The sequence below is a fragment of the Salvelinus namaycush genome, chromosome 1 (assembly GCF_016432855.1).
Source record: "Salvelinus namaycush isolate Seneca chromosome 1, SaNama_1.0, whole genome shotgun sequence".
NCBI classification, from domain to species: domain Eukaryota; kingdom Metazoa; phylum Chordata; class Actinopteri; order Salmoniformes; family Salmonidae; genus Salvelinus; species Salvelinus namaycush.
The window spans coordinates 41978937-41993770 of record NC_052307.1 but is presented as its reverse complement, the minus strand read 5'-3'; the positions used below and the strand labels follow the sequence as shown (position 1 = coordinate 41993770).

General features: G+C 42.9%; 1 protein-coding gene across 3 annotated transcripts in view; it reads right to left on the bottom strand.

Annotated features, from left to right (window-relative positions):
• The window catches only part of LOC120044002 (tight junction protein ZO-2-like), a 100482-nt gene extending 87029 nt beyond the window's left edge, over window positions 1–13453 (bottom strand). For all 3 annotated transcript variants that reach the window (XR_005476520.1, XM_038988598.1, XM_038988612.1), the window contains exon 1: window positions 13122–13453. Coding sequence is in view for 2 of the 3 variants with exons in the window: in XM_038988598.1 (XP_038844526.1) it covers window positions 13122–13181 (60 nt within the window). In the remaining variant the exon portion in view is untranslated. The remainder of the gene's footprint in view (window positions 1–13121) is intronic.
• Window positions 13454–14834: the final 1381 nt, after the last annotated feature.

Here is a 14834-nt window from a genome sequence, read left to right as displayed (position 1 = left end):
ACTCACTCTACCCTCTTCCCCCTAAGAGAGGGAGGGATGAATGTCTTTAGAGTCCATCAGACAAGCAGAAGATGATTAAATGATGCTATCAAGTTTGCGATGCACAATTCACTTCCTGTTAAACGATCAGACTATAAACTGCCCATTACCCCACTCTTTTTCACCCTCCCTCATCCACATCCCTCTTTTTCACCCTCTCCTGCTTCATTTTTTTTCTTTCTCCCCCTCTCACAATCCCCTTCTTCTACTCATTAAATATCGTCCCCATCACTCTCTTTGTCTCTTCTCTTTTCCCTCCTTCTCTGTATAATGTTCAGTAGTGTAGATCGGACCTATCTAATCCATCCACAGAGCTAAGTGTTAAAGATCAGACATCACACTACTATTAAGTGTTACAGCAGGATATCTGTGATGCCATCTCTGGGCGCCAGGCAGGCAGGCGGTGGCTGAATGAAAAGGTCAGCTCCACTACAGAGTGCGGGAAGAACTCAATTGCATACTCCTCGTGTCCACCCTCTATCCTCGTCTCCTTCTCAAAACCCATTGGAGGAGAAGGTCAGAGAGGAGGGACCTCTAGCTTTCTCATCCAATGGGTTTTGAGGAGGAGACGCGAGTATACAATTGAGATCTTCCCTGTGTCTCACACTAAAGAGGTGCCAGACCTCCCGCCCATCCTTGACGGGATCACTGATGTTACATTGAAGAAGCTTAGATTGAGTATTCTAGTCTGATTCTGTATGGTTTTCCATGGGTAAGCCAAGCCCTTATTTTAAGATGATTGGATACAGCCTCCACTTAAACCTATGTATGCATCTTTCACCTATCCTAGTCATGTGAGGTGAGTGATTACTAATCAGTGACCATAACCCAACTCAGCTCTCCTACACATACAGTAGCTCTTTACAACCCCAAAGAGAGCACTAGAGACAGCACTCCACTCCAAACAGAAAGGCCAAGTGGTCTAGCCTCAACTACGGGTTTCAGTTTGTTGTTTGATTTTGTTTTATAAAACAATGCCCGCTTCGGAGCACCAGGATTTGCACGCCCATCTCTCGCCCTCGCTTCTCTCTCTCTCTCTCTCCACTGTGCCAGCTATTCTCCATACTGTCTGAGCTCTCCATTGTGATGTCATCTCATTAGTGAGTCATTCTATTCACACATTCTGAATGCCTCTTCCTTCATTGTATTATTAGGTGGCCTGTTTACTGTGTGTAAATGTATGGGAAGCTCTTTGTAAATAAAGTTGTTATTATCACATAAGCATCATTAGCATTGTTAGTCTAAATTATTCATAAATTGACCTCTTGTCTTAAAGTAATCACAAATACCAAAAACATTCCATAAATCTACAGTAAAGGCTTGAATGCTTTGGAGGGTAAAAAATAATAATACACTTCACACAAAACACTTTGTCTTGTTTTCATATGAGAGAATGTTAATCTACACCATATGGGCATGAGTCATTTAGATCTCTGTTTTTCTTCATAATAAATTGTGGTTCTATTTCTATCCTTTTCCCTTCAGTGTTGCACCTGGGATTGTGTCTCTGTACAGAACATCTGAGAGACCAGAGCAGCAGAGAACAGAGCGGAACTAGGCCAGAGCAGCAGAGACGGATTATTAGGCTTTTGATCACTGGGATATCGTCAATTAGTAAACAACCACTTCAGACACTGGCCTTCCCTCCATCTTTCTTCCTCTACATATATTCCTCTCCCCCTCTCTTCTGCTTCCCTTCTCCTCTCTGTTCACCCTACATCCGCTGAGCCTATCTACTGCCCCATCAGTAGACCAGGTCCGTCTATTGTTCTAGCTGCTCTAAGGAGGAAGTGATGTCAGGGTAAATACATAATAATATCACACTTCTGTTTTTACTGTAGCACTGGGGTTGCTATGGTAAAACACTTCACTCTAATGGTTTCCTCATTCATATTGCCCCAAATATGAGTTATGGTCAAATAAACCAACCGCATATTCATTGCTTTCCAACTCTCAAAGTATTTGAAGGAAACCCAACACTATTTAAAGTTGTACCAACGAATGTGGTGCGGCTGTTTGTGGGTGTTTGATCTGAAATATGCAAAAGTCTCTTCTCCTTGGACACATACTGTACACACCCCTTTTCCTGCTGCTGCTGTTCAACAAAACCTTAATTACCAAAGGACATTTCTTGCTATTACTAAATAATAAGTATGTTTAATTTCTCTGATCAACGGAGAAATTAGAGCACAGAGAACCGTGATCTCACCGTGACAAGTGGAGTTAACCTGGGTTTTGGCTGCCTGTCCTCTATTGTCTAGGTCTCTCAGTCAGAGTTAGCCTGGGTCTTGGCAGTCTTGTCCTGACTGTGCTCTGGACTGGTGGACTGGGGTGTGGTGATGTGGAAAAAGAAAAAGGCCTGCCGGCCTGGCAGCCATGCAGGAAGTGTTCTGTAAACGGTCCCTCTGCCTGCGTTTTGTGACGTGCTCTATCATGAATCATAAGTTGTGCTAGCTCATTAAAAAAAATGCACATTTCGTAAAAAATATTGGCATGGGCTGTTGGATCAAAACAGAATTCACAAGAACATGTTTTCTAGCAAATTCGATTAAATGACAAAATAATTTGCTAGCTAACAGTCAACTGACAAGCTCGCTAATTAGCTGTTTAGCTGGCTAGCACAATCACAAACTAATTCTTACACAACCAGCGAGCTAGCACATTATCTTGTCAAACTGTTAAATGACTAGCAAGCCAATGAGTAGCAAACAACTGGGACTGGAGAGTGGTGTCATGCATGCGTACGCATGCACACACACACAGACTGTAGTCTCCCCTAGGTACATATCTTAAATGTTTCTCTCTCTTACCTTTAAGGAGGAGTTAGACCAAATCATTGTAAACATAAAACATGTGTACTTATTTACTGTTTAATATCTAAAACAAAATTAAAGTCCTGAAATTGCATTAAAGGCAGTGCAGTCAAACACTTTCCAAATGTTTATATACGTTTCCACACTGAATAACACTGCGAAATTGTGAAAATTATTAGGGATGCACGATATATCGGTGAACATATCGGAATCGGTCGATATTAGCTATAAATGCCAACGTCGGTATCGGCCCGATGTCTAGTTTAACGCTGATGTGCAAAACCGATGTCAAAGCTGACGTGCATACCTATATAATGTAGGTACATGACGTAATGACACCACGTAGAATGTTGCGCAACACGTGCAACACAGCATTCCTAACTTAGCCCACAATGTCTGTTGTGTGGATTGAGCAGTCAACAAGTCGAGCAGTCATTTGAAAGAGTAAGAACATTTCAGTGAGACAACGCAAAGGTGAAATCCATTAAAGCCAAGATACTGGAATTCATTGCCCTTGACAATCAACCGTTCTCTGTCGTGGGTGATGTTGGCTTTCGCCGACTGGTCGAGCACCGGTACACACTACCAAGTGCACTATTTTTCAGATATTGCCCTACCGGCATTACACAGTAATAGCTTCACAACATACATACTATGGAACGCCGTTTGGGTCTTTGCGTGTCAAAAAAGATACAGTAGCACTATCAAAGCTGTACAAAAACAGTCTGCAAACAAGCAAACACCAGCTACGAACGATGTGTTTTCAATACCACGTTGGTAATAAAGCATATTTTGTTCGCCCGTAACTTCTGGGATAGCTAGCTTTACCTTGGTACCTAGATAGCACCAATACAACCAGCCTGAAAACAATGACCAGTAGAAACTGCAGTCATTTTCATTATTCTCAGCAATGATTTAGGAACCCTTGTGAGTAAGTATTAGCTAGGTTGCCACTTGTTGTTCGCCTATTGAAATTGAACTTCAGTTCATGAAAATAAATAGCTAGCAAGCTACTTAACCATGTTGCCCAAAGCTAACGTTATAAACAGCCAGCTAGCTTCATCTGGTTAGTGATGCTCGACCAGACCGGGTTATGTGAAGCTAGCCACAATAAGAATTAGGCACAATAGTGGAATGTGCAGTTTGCCTTCAAAATAAAAGTATGTTATTGACAGTGATGCAAATTAATACAAATAGTAGAATTATGCCATACTTTTATTTTGAAGGCTAACCGCCTTCAAGTCCACTGTTGTGGCTAATCCTATTTGTGGCTAGCTTCACATAGATGTGGCTGACCAGCATTAACCAAATAAGAAATGTCATATATATATTAGGGTTATTTTAGATGATGACACCTAGCTATATAGTTAGCTAGCTAACTATTGCTACTAAAACAGATTATCGTTTTGCTATGTTTATGGGGAAGAACATTGTTTGCATCCATGAGCTAGCTAGCTTTTGCTTATGACCAGCACTGTAGGTGTGCGAGACAACTTTACCTGCATAAAAGCATACGTATCGATGAATCGTTGTGACATAAGAAATACGAGTGATAGTGTAATCAATGTGTAATTACTACGGAAAAAATGTATGAACGCGTTGAATTATTATGTGACGTGCAGTCATATTCAGGTCCTGATTGGTCAACAAGCTTAATTGACACGTCCCAAACGCAAAGACCCAAACGGCGTTCCATAGTAAAGACCCAAACGGCGTTCCATAGACATCCTGGTTGAGAATGAAACTGAGCAAATGAACAACGAAACAACACAGCAAGTAAGTGAAATAAATATGTTTTGATTATGTGTTACTGGTAATGGGGACATATGTAAATGCCAACAAAATAACTTTTGGTCAGTGTGGTGTGTGTGTGTGTGTGTGTGTGTGTGTGTGTAATCTTTATTTAACTAGGCAAGTCAGATAAGAACAAATTCTTGTTTACAATGACGGCCTACCCCGGCCAAACCCGGACGACGCTGGGCCAATTGTGCGCCACCCAATGGGACTCCCAATCACGTCCGGATGTGATACAGCCTGGATTCGAACCAGGGACTGTAGTGACGCCTCTTGCACGGAGATGCACTGCCTTAGACCGCTGCATCCATGTGTGTGTGTTAACTATTTAACTGTAATACAATGCTTAAAAGGCTGAAAACATTTTTTTTTGGGGGGGGGGGGGGGGGGGGGGGGGGGTGAGGAAAATATTGGGTTTTGTATCGCCCAAAAATGTCATATCGGTGCATCACTAAAAATTATGCTGTTTGAAAAGACAGTCCAAACTTTCGGCCAGTTGTGGTGGGGTGGAGTTTTGGCCTGCCTGGTGACATCACTAGGCAGTTAATTAGTTAATAGACCAATAAGAAAGAGTTCTATACCTCTGCCAAAAACAGCTAGTTCAGTTTTTGCCTGCCAGTCAGACCACTTCCAGACAGTCCTAGCAAAATTTGTTATTGAGAAATGTATTGCAAAGAAGCAATTTGTGTTCCTTTTTGATCAGTAAGAGACTTAATTGCTACTCAGATATTTTTTGATACTGAGATAAAAACGGCAGTATTGGATCTTTAACATAAATAAATAAAAGTGTTTGAATACTTGAGATAAAAAGAATCACTCAATCACTTACAGATACAAATAAAACCTGGGTGTTTTTTTCTTTCCCCCAAGAAAACGCTGTAAAATAGCTGCTAGGTGTTTTGTCCTCCAAAGGAGCACCAGCATCGTTGTGAAATCTAAACAAAGACAGTCAAATTAGATGGTTGCCAGAGTAACAATTACAGGGGTAGTGTGTGTGTGTGTGTGTGTTCAGGGCCTACATCCTCTGTTTCGGCACTAAAATAGCCAACTGCCCCTTATTCCTGTTGGATGGTGATGGGTTGAACACAGAAATCAATGCCATGTAATTACAGCTGAACTGAACAGAGAGAGAGAGCCATTCACTAGTTGAAAAACAGTAGATTAGTCCCAAATGGCACCATATTCTGGGCTCCCGAGTGGTGCAGCAGTCAAAGGCACCGCATCTCAGTGCAAGAGGCGTCACTGCAGTCTCTGGATCGAATCCAGCCTGCATCACATCCGGCCGTGATTGGGAGTCCCATAGGGCGGCGCACAATTGGCCCAGTGTTGTCCGGGTTTGGCCGGGGTAGGCCGTGATTGTAAATAATAATTTGTTCTTAATTGGCTTGACTAGTTAAATAAAGGTTAAATGAAAAAATAATAATTGCCCATATAGTGCACTACTTTTGATCAGAGCCATGTTCAAAAGTAGTGCACTATGTAGGAAATAAGGTGCCATTTGGGACTTCTTTGTTCAACATTTGTTGAACACACAGTTGCACATATAGGCCAACTGCATGCCATGGTATTCAGTGGCATATAGCCTAAGGGGGGCTTTCCTCCAAAACCCAGTCAGCCCACTAACAATTCCACTGTCCCTGAATGTCCGACCAGGAAGTAAGAATAATGCGTCCCAAATGGCACCCTATTTCCTTTACAGTGCACTATTTAGGGAATAGGGTGCAATTTGTGATGCAGACAATGGTTACTGTAAACCAATTACAGGGTTCTGACTCAACAGGTTGAGCAAAAAGGTCTTGAGCTGGGCTCGCTATTGGGTCATTCCTGTCCTCTCTGAGGGTATTTTAGGTGTGTGAACTAACGTGTGGAAGGAGGAGGAGGAGAAGAGGGAAGCTTCAGGTTGGAATGCAGGGGAGAAGAAATGCGGTTGTTGTCCACTATAAAACCAAGATAATCTGCTACTTCATTGTAAATTGATCCTTCTCATCCCTGGCACGAGGGCAAGGGTGGTAAAGGCGTGTGTGTGTGTGTGTGTGTGTGTGTGTGTGTGTGTGTGTGTGTGTGTGTGTGTGTGTGTGTGTGTGTGTGTGTGTGTGTGTAGATTCCAATGGCGGCGAGCTTTACACCACTAGCCGACACTTGGCATTGCGCATGGTGATCTTTGGCTTGTGTGTAGCTGCTCGGCTATGGAAACCCATTTCATGAAGCTCCCGACAAACAGTTTTTGTGCTGACGTTGCTTCCAGAGGCAGTTTGGCACTTGGTAGGGAGTGTTGCAACCGAGGACAGACAAGTTTTACTCGCTACGCGCTTCAGCACTCGGCGGTCCCATTCTGTGAGCTTATGTGGCCTACCACTTCGCGGCTGGGCCGTTGTTGCCCCTAGACGTTTCCACTTCACAATAACAGCACTTACAGTTGACCGAGGCAGAACTAGCAGGGCAGAAATTTGACAAACTGACTTGTTGGAAAGGTGGCATCGTCTGACGGTGCAACATTGAAAGTCACTGAGCTCTTCAGTATGGGCCATTCTACTGTCAATGTTTGTCTATGGAGATTGCATGGCTGTGTGCTCGATTTTATAGACCTTTCAGCAACGGTTGTGGCTGAAGTAGTCGAAGCCACTAATTTGAAGAGGTGTCCACATACTTTTGTGTAAACATTAAGAACATCTTCCTAATATTGAGTTGCACCCCCCCTCCCTTTTGCCCTCAGAACAGCCTCAATTCATTGGGGCATGGACTACAAGGTGTTGAAAACGTTCCACAGGGACGCTGGCACATGTTGCCTCCAATGCTTCCCACAGTTGTGTCAAGTTGGCTGGATGTCCTGTGGGTGGTGGACCATTCTTGGTCCATACGGGAAACTGTTGAGCGTGAAAAACCCAGCAGTGTTGCAGTTCTTGAGACAAAGGCACCGACTACCATACCCCATTAAAAGACCAATATTTTGTCTTGCCCATTCCCCCTCTGAATGACACATATAGTATACACACATCATGTCTCAATTGTCTCAAGGCTTAAAAATCCTTCTTTAAACATGTCTCCTCCCCATCTAAACTGACTGAAGTGGATTTAACAAGTTACATCAATAAGAGATCATAGCTTTCACCTGGTCAGTCAGTCATGGTGGTGTTCATAAAGCAGATGTTCATAGTGTTTTGTATATACTCTGTCTGTCTGACAGACACACACACACACACACACAGTATGTGTAGGGCAGTTCCATGAGTGTTAGTGGAAACCTAACAGATGATCTAGGCACACAGTCAACTCTGGACGTTGACTGTGTGTGTGTGTGTGTGTGTGCGCTTATGACGACTAACTGTTATCCTGTTACGCCTCGATCACACCTACAGCGTCATTACGCAAAATCGTATGCAGCATCATCTGGATAGGTGTTCAACATTCACCTTCTGCTACCATTTCTGACAAGGCGTCTATGTATACAGTTTGATGCATACGTTCGATAAATCCAATGTATGCGCCACACAGAACGAACTGCAACTCCCGCGGCAACGCAATGCTGCAAGGCAAACGCACCGTTCCATTGGAAATTAATATACGTCTGGTGAACAAAATGCAATGGACGTTGTTGGTGTGATTAAGGCGTAAGAGAGTCACGGCACAGCTCTTCATGGCAACAACCCCAGACCATCCAAATCAGAATTCTGCACCACCATTAGATCCGGCCAATCAGAGATCAGATAGCTCTGAGCAATTTGGTGCAAATGTGTTCCCCACGAGGGGTTTGATTTCAACACCACCATGCCTTTGGCCCCCTGTCCCATGCCCTTTGCCTCACCAAAGAGAAATGCTTACCAGTAAGTGTATATGAGTGCTAGCTCCAGTCAGAATACACTCACCACCAGATTATTTACACAGACAAGAGGAACAGCTCTAATTGCAGGGAGGGAGCTGAGAGCTGAGTTGAAAGGCAACAGGAGGGAGGACATGTGGGCAATGTCCCACAAAGCACCCTATTGCCTATGGGCCCTGGTCAAAAGTAGTGCACTATATAGGGAATAGAGTGTCATTTGGTACTCAGAGGAATCTTTAACTGTGTCCACTCCCTCTCCATGAGATGATGTGGTGGAAGGTGTGTCAAGTTGGACTACATGCAGTGGTCTAATGTACTTAAGCAAAAATACACAGAAATAATTAATTCCTCTTCAATGCCTGTGCGAAGTTGCTGGATATTGGCCGGTACTGGAACACGTCAATCCAGAGCATCCTAAACATGCTCAATGGGTGACATGTCTGGTGAATATGCAGAACTGGGACATTTTCAGCTTCCAGGAATTCTATAAAGATCCTTGTAATGATCAGGACGTGCATTATCAGGCTGAAACATGAGGTGATGGATCTCGTCAAGGTATCTCTGTGCATTCAAATTGCCATTAATAAAATGTAATTATGTTCGTTGTTTATAGCTTATGCCTGCCTATACCATAACCCCACCGCCACCATGGGACACCCTGTTCACAATGTTGACATCAGCAAACCACTCGCCCACACGACGCCATACACGCTGTCTGCCATCTGCCCGGTACAGTTGAAACCGGGACTCATCCGTGAAGAGCACACTTCTCCAGCGGCCATCAAAGGTGAGCATTTGCCCACTGAAGTCAGTTACGATGCTGAACTGCAGTCAGGTCAAGACCCTGGTGAGGATGACGTGCACTTCCCCTGAGACGATTCCTGACAGTTGCTGCAGAAATTATTCAGTTGTGCAAACCCAGTTTCATCAGTTGTCCAGGCGGTTGGTCTCAGACAATCCCACAGGTGAAGAAGCCGGATGTGGAGGTCCTGGGCTGGCGTGGTTACCCATGGTCTGCGGTTGTGAGGCCGGTTGAACGTACCGCCAAATTCTCTAAAACGACGTTGGAGGTGGCTTATGGTAGAGAAGTTAAAATTCAATTATCTGGCAACAGCTCTGGTGGACATTTCTGCAGTCAGCATGCCAATTGCACGCTCCCTCAAAAGTTGAGACATCGGTGGCATTGTGTTGTGTGACATAACTGCATATTTTAGAATGGCCGTTAATTGTCCCCAGCACAAGGTGCACCTGTGTAATGATCATGCTGTTGAAGCAGCTTCTTGATACAATACAATGAATTTTATGTATTGCATTTACTTTATGACACTTGAGTAATTTTTTGACCCCTGTACTTAATTAAGTACATTTAAAACAGGATACTTTAAAACTTTTACTCAAGTACTATTTTACTGGGTGACGTTTACTTGAGTAATTTTCTATTAAGGTATCTTTACTAGGGATGCACGATATATCGGTGAACATATCGGAATCGGCCGATATTAGCTAAAAATGCCAACATTGGTGTTGGCCCGATGCCTAGTTTAACGCCGATGTGCAAAACCGATGTCAAAGCTGACGTGCATACCTATATAACGTAGGTACATGATGTAATGACGGCACGTAAAATGTTGCGCTGCACGTGCAACACAGCATTTCTAACCTTGCCCACAATGTCTGCTGTGGGGATCGAGCAGTCAACAAGTCGAGCAGTCATTTGAAAGAGTAAGAACATTTCAGCGAGACAACTCAAAGGCAAAATCCATTAACGCCAAGATAATGGAATTCAATGCCCTTGACAAATCAACCTCTCTGTCATGGGTGATGTTTGCTTTCGCCGACTGGTCGAGCACAGGTACACGTTGCCCTACCGGAGTTACACGGTAATAGCGTCACTGCTATTAGCTTCACGACACACAATGGAATGCCATTTGGGTCTTTGGATGTCAAAAAAGATCCATCAAATAACACTATTTGACAAGTCAAAAAGCACTTTGACGCATTAAATAAGCTTTTAATTTGACACGTGAAATAACACAGTTCTATTATAGAGTGTTGTGTGTTCTGAATTTGCACGTGCAAGCCAAGCGCCACCACTAATATCTGTAGCACTGTCAATGCTGTACAAAAAGAGTCTGCAAACAAGCAAAACCGACCACGAACGATGGATGTGTTTACAATACCACGTTGGTAATAAATAATTATTTGTTCGACCACAACTTCTGGGGGGGTAGCTAGCTTTAGCTTAGTACCTAGCTAGCACCAATACAACCAGCCCTGAAAACAATGACCAAGTAGAAACTGCAGTCATTTTCATTATTCTTAACCAATATTTAAAATTATCTAAATCATTGCTATCAGTATCGGGTTTTTTGGCAAGGAAAATATCGGATATCGGTATCGGCCAAAAATGTCATATCGGCGTATCACTAATCTTTAGTTTGAGTACTTTTTCCACCACTGACTACATGATAACCTCTAGAAAGGTAGTAATATGTAGTAACATGAATACATTCTAACATACTCGGAGTAGCAGATACTTAATATTTTCTCCAACAGTCATTTCTTCCTTCAACTGTCCCTTTAAAAACCCTACTCCAGTTTGTGAGCATCCTAATTATAGTCCTAATTAAGTGCTGGCGGGCTGATCAGAGAGTGTGTGTGTGTTGGTCAGTGGCGTGTGAAAGGGGGGGGGGGGGGGGTTGAAGCCAAACAGCTGGAGATTAGAACTGCCACGGTGGCTTCTATCCTTTGGCCTTCTGGGGGATTACTGCTGGGACCACCTGCTTCACGCTACAGCGGTCAGCAAGACACGAGCCCCTCTGGCACACACACACACACATCCTTAGGTCTGCTCTGAACACGTATCTGTCCAATGTGGGACCTTGAAGCAACACACACACACACACACACACACACACACACACACACACACACACACACACACACACACACACACACACACACACACACACACACACAAAGTAGGCCTACATACTTGAGGTCGACCGATTAATCGGAATGGCCGATTAATTAGGGCCGATTTCAAGTTTTTATAACAATCCTCCAAAAATCGGTATTGGCGTTGAAAAATCATAATCGGTCGACCTCTACTACATACTGTACTCACATGTGCAAACATTCACAAGCTCTCACATGCTCCTCCTACAGACTCACACTCACACACACACACACTGTAACACACACTCTTCCCCTCACAAGGACACATTGAAAATCAACGTGCATCTAGTTAACATGTATCATCACCTCCTGGAAATTCAAATAAAGTTCTACTGTATGACTGAAGTCCTCACCCAATAGAGAGTGACACACTACTGTAACAGACACTACTGTAACAAACACACTACTGTACTTTAACAGCTACTCACTCTAGAATGGAGCGAAGGTTCTAGTCAATACAGCTGGGCAGATAGAACAGTGGCACCCATTGAGGCTGTGTGGAGGGTTGACAGTGACTGTATAGTAATTATCCACTCACCACAAGCTATTTCAACAAACAAACAAGATTTGTCTCAATAGTAAAATTGTTCCATCTTTAAAAGCCTCTAAGGCATATAGGCTATGGATTATTCAGAAATGTGTGACAGTGCTTGTGAAGCCTTAACAAATGTGCAATAAAGCCTGCACAAGTAGTTTCTTTAAAGTGGGTCTGTAAAATGTTTTATTGGATTTAGAGTACAGTGATAATCACAAGCTGAAAAGACAGGATAAGATATTCATCAGCACTTGCCTGTTATTGTTGAATTATTACAGTAGCCGTGTAACAAATGCCATATTGAGGGTTGAGAGGACTGGGTTTTGAAGTTGCTGGGTGTCATGAGGTCAGCAATGTGATCATCATCAACCCGTTACACACACACACAAATATACTGTAAATACATACATATTCACCGACATACACACACGCACGCACCCAACACGTAATGGTTGACCCCTCCAGCGATCCTCATCCCAGCAAACCCTAAGCTGATCCCCTGCTGGGGCCAGACAGACAGACAATACTGAGCCAAGTACAGAGAGAGCCTTTGCGGTGCGTCCGTCCACACACCACACACACACACACACACACACACACACTTCACTTCACTTCTGAATTGATGTAGCCTAACATGAAATTAGGCTATACACACAGGTATTTTCAATAGACATTTAAACTTGAAAGATTTAAAAGTGACAGAATAAAAATAGTCAAACATAATATTCCATATCACAGGATTCTAAACTGTGTGTAAATAATGCACAACTACTTGACACCAAGCGCAAATATTTGACTAAATAGGCGTCATTCTTATTGGCCGAGAGGGCGAAACTCTACAGGTGAATTCACAATGTTATAAACGTTGGTTGCTCCATACGTAGCAAAGGTACATCCACCCGATCACCCCATCATGACCGTAAAACTCCTAAAATATATTGTAACGACCCTGGGTTTATAAGCGCGGAAATCGACTCTGCCGCTTGAGCATGCTTTTGCGGCACAGTCGATAGCGCGCCGGACCTCGGGCCCTGCCTGTTTCATTACAATATATGTATTACAAATACCTACAGCATATTCTTGGGACGCAGCGGGTTAAGATACAGCGATGCGGTATGCTAAAAGTTACAGTCTATAATGGTAAAACAAACTACAGTTGACTTACCCCGACATGTTCGCCCTTGCCTGGATACACAGCCACTCTTCCGCCTCCTTTCACAGGCATTCTGCGCTGTAAAAGTTGTGAAACACTGTCGCCTTATGTTAACCGTAAAACAAGTGTCTTAATTATGGCTTGTAGAACCGGTATCTCTTAAAATATACCCTATCCTAGTCTCTAAAATGGAACATGGCTTGTGACTGCGGTCCTAACAGACTTCCCTAGCTCGCTGCAATTCCTCCGGCGTCAACTCCCGAGATCCTTTAAAATTATTGCTGTGATATCGATGGGAACCCGGAACGTTCTTACCAACAACTGGGGTGTATTCTTTCCGTGAATGTTTCTTTAACTGAAGCAAACAGAACGAAACGGGGAGGGACCTAACTGAATTTGTCCAATACAAACTCTAGTTTAAAGTTGCAAAACGAAACGTTTTACAACTGTTTGGAGGAATTAATACACCTCAGAGGAGACTTTGAACTCAGTTAGTCTACTTTATGAATAACGAGATGAAATTGAGGGGTCTACTAACGTTGCCCATTTCTATATCAATTTCAATGGTCGTCTACAAACGGATTGAATGACTGACATGTTTAATGGGCTATTTTGTGTCATCTTATTCCGACATAGGAACGTTTTGTACCTATTTTGTACGATCATATTTTATTCAACCCCCTCTGCCAGAGTGGACTCTTCCGGATTGGACACATTGATTTAACTGTTCTCTAAAAGTTAACAAAAAACAAACCGGCATTTACTTACAGAAAGTCAAATTCTATGAATTCATTGGGGGCCTTGAAAGCCTAGTGTAATAGTAGAGTTTCAATAAATTCGTTTTTTTTTTAATGATAAAACATAGTGATCTGTCCTCTGTCTATCTAACACAGCACAACAGGAGAAGAGTTAATATCGTCAGCTTCTGCGTTATAATGAAAATATATAATTCAAAAAGGTTCAACTAAATCCTGTGAGGCAGACAGACTGTAGTCTTATATTGAACTCTAATTTTCCCTCCAGAATGGATGAATAGAATATATCCTGCACAATTCATGCCTCTTTGGACTGCAGGGTTGTGACAATACTTTTAAGCAAACTGGAGTCTGCGTTTGATTCTATAACTGTTATTTATCTCCACAGCTCCACAGCTCCATTGACAGTGATGGTGCCAGAGGCGATGGCTGCCGTCTCATCAGCTCTTAACCAACCATGCTATTTTGTTTGTTTTTTCGCGTTGTTCGTAACTTGTTTTGTACATAATGTTGCTGCTACCATCTCTTATGACCGAAAAGAGCTTCTGGATATCAGAACTGTGATTACTCAACTCAGATTAGACAATGTCACGTTCCTGACCTGTTTTCTGTTGTTTGGTATGTGTTTATTGGTCAGGGTGTGAGTTTTGGGTGGGCAGTCTATGTTTTCTGTTTCTATGTTGGTTTTGGGTTGCCTGGTATGGCTCTCAATTAGAGGCAGGTGTTTGACGTTTCCTCTGATTGAGAGTCATATTAAGGTAGGTTGTTCTCACTGTTTGTTTGTGGGTGATTGTTCCTGTGTCAGTGTATTCCACATGGGACTGTTTCGTTTGTCCGTTCGTTTAAGGTAGTCTGTTCCTGTTCTTGCGTCCTTCGTCTATATGTAGTTCGTTTGTTTCAGGTCTGTTGCCTTCGTTTATTGTTTTGTAGTTTGTTCTAGTGTTTTGTCAGTGTTTCGTTCTGTTTGTAA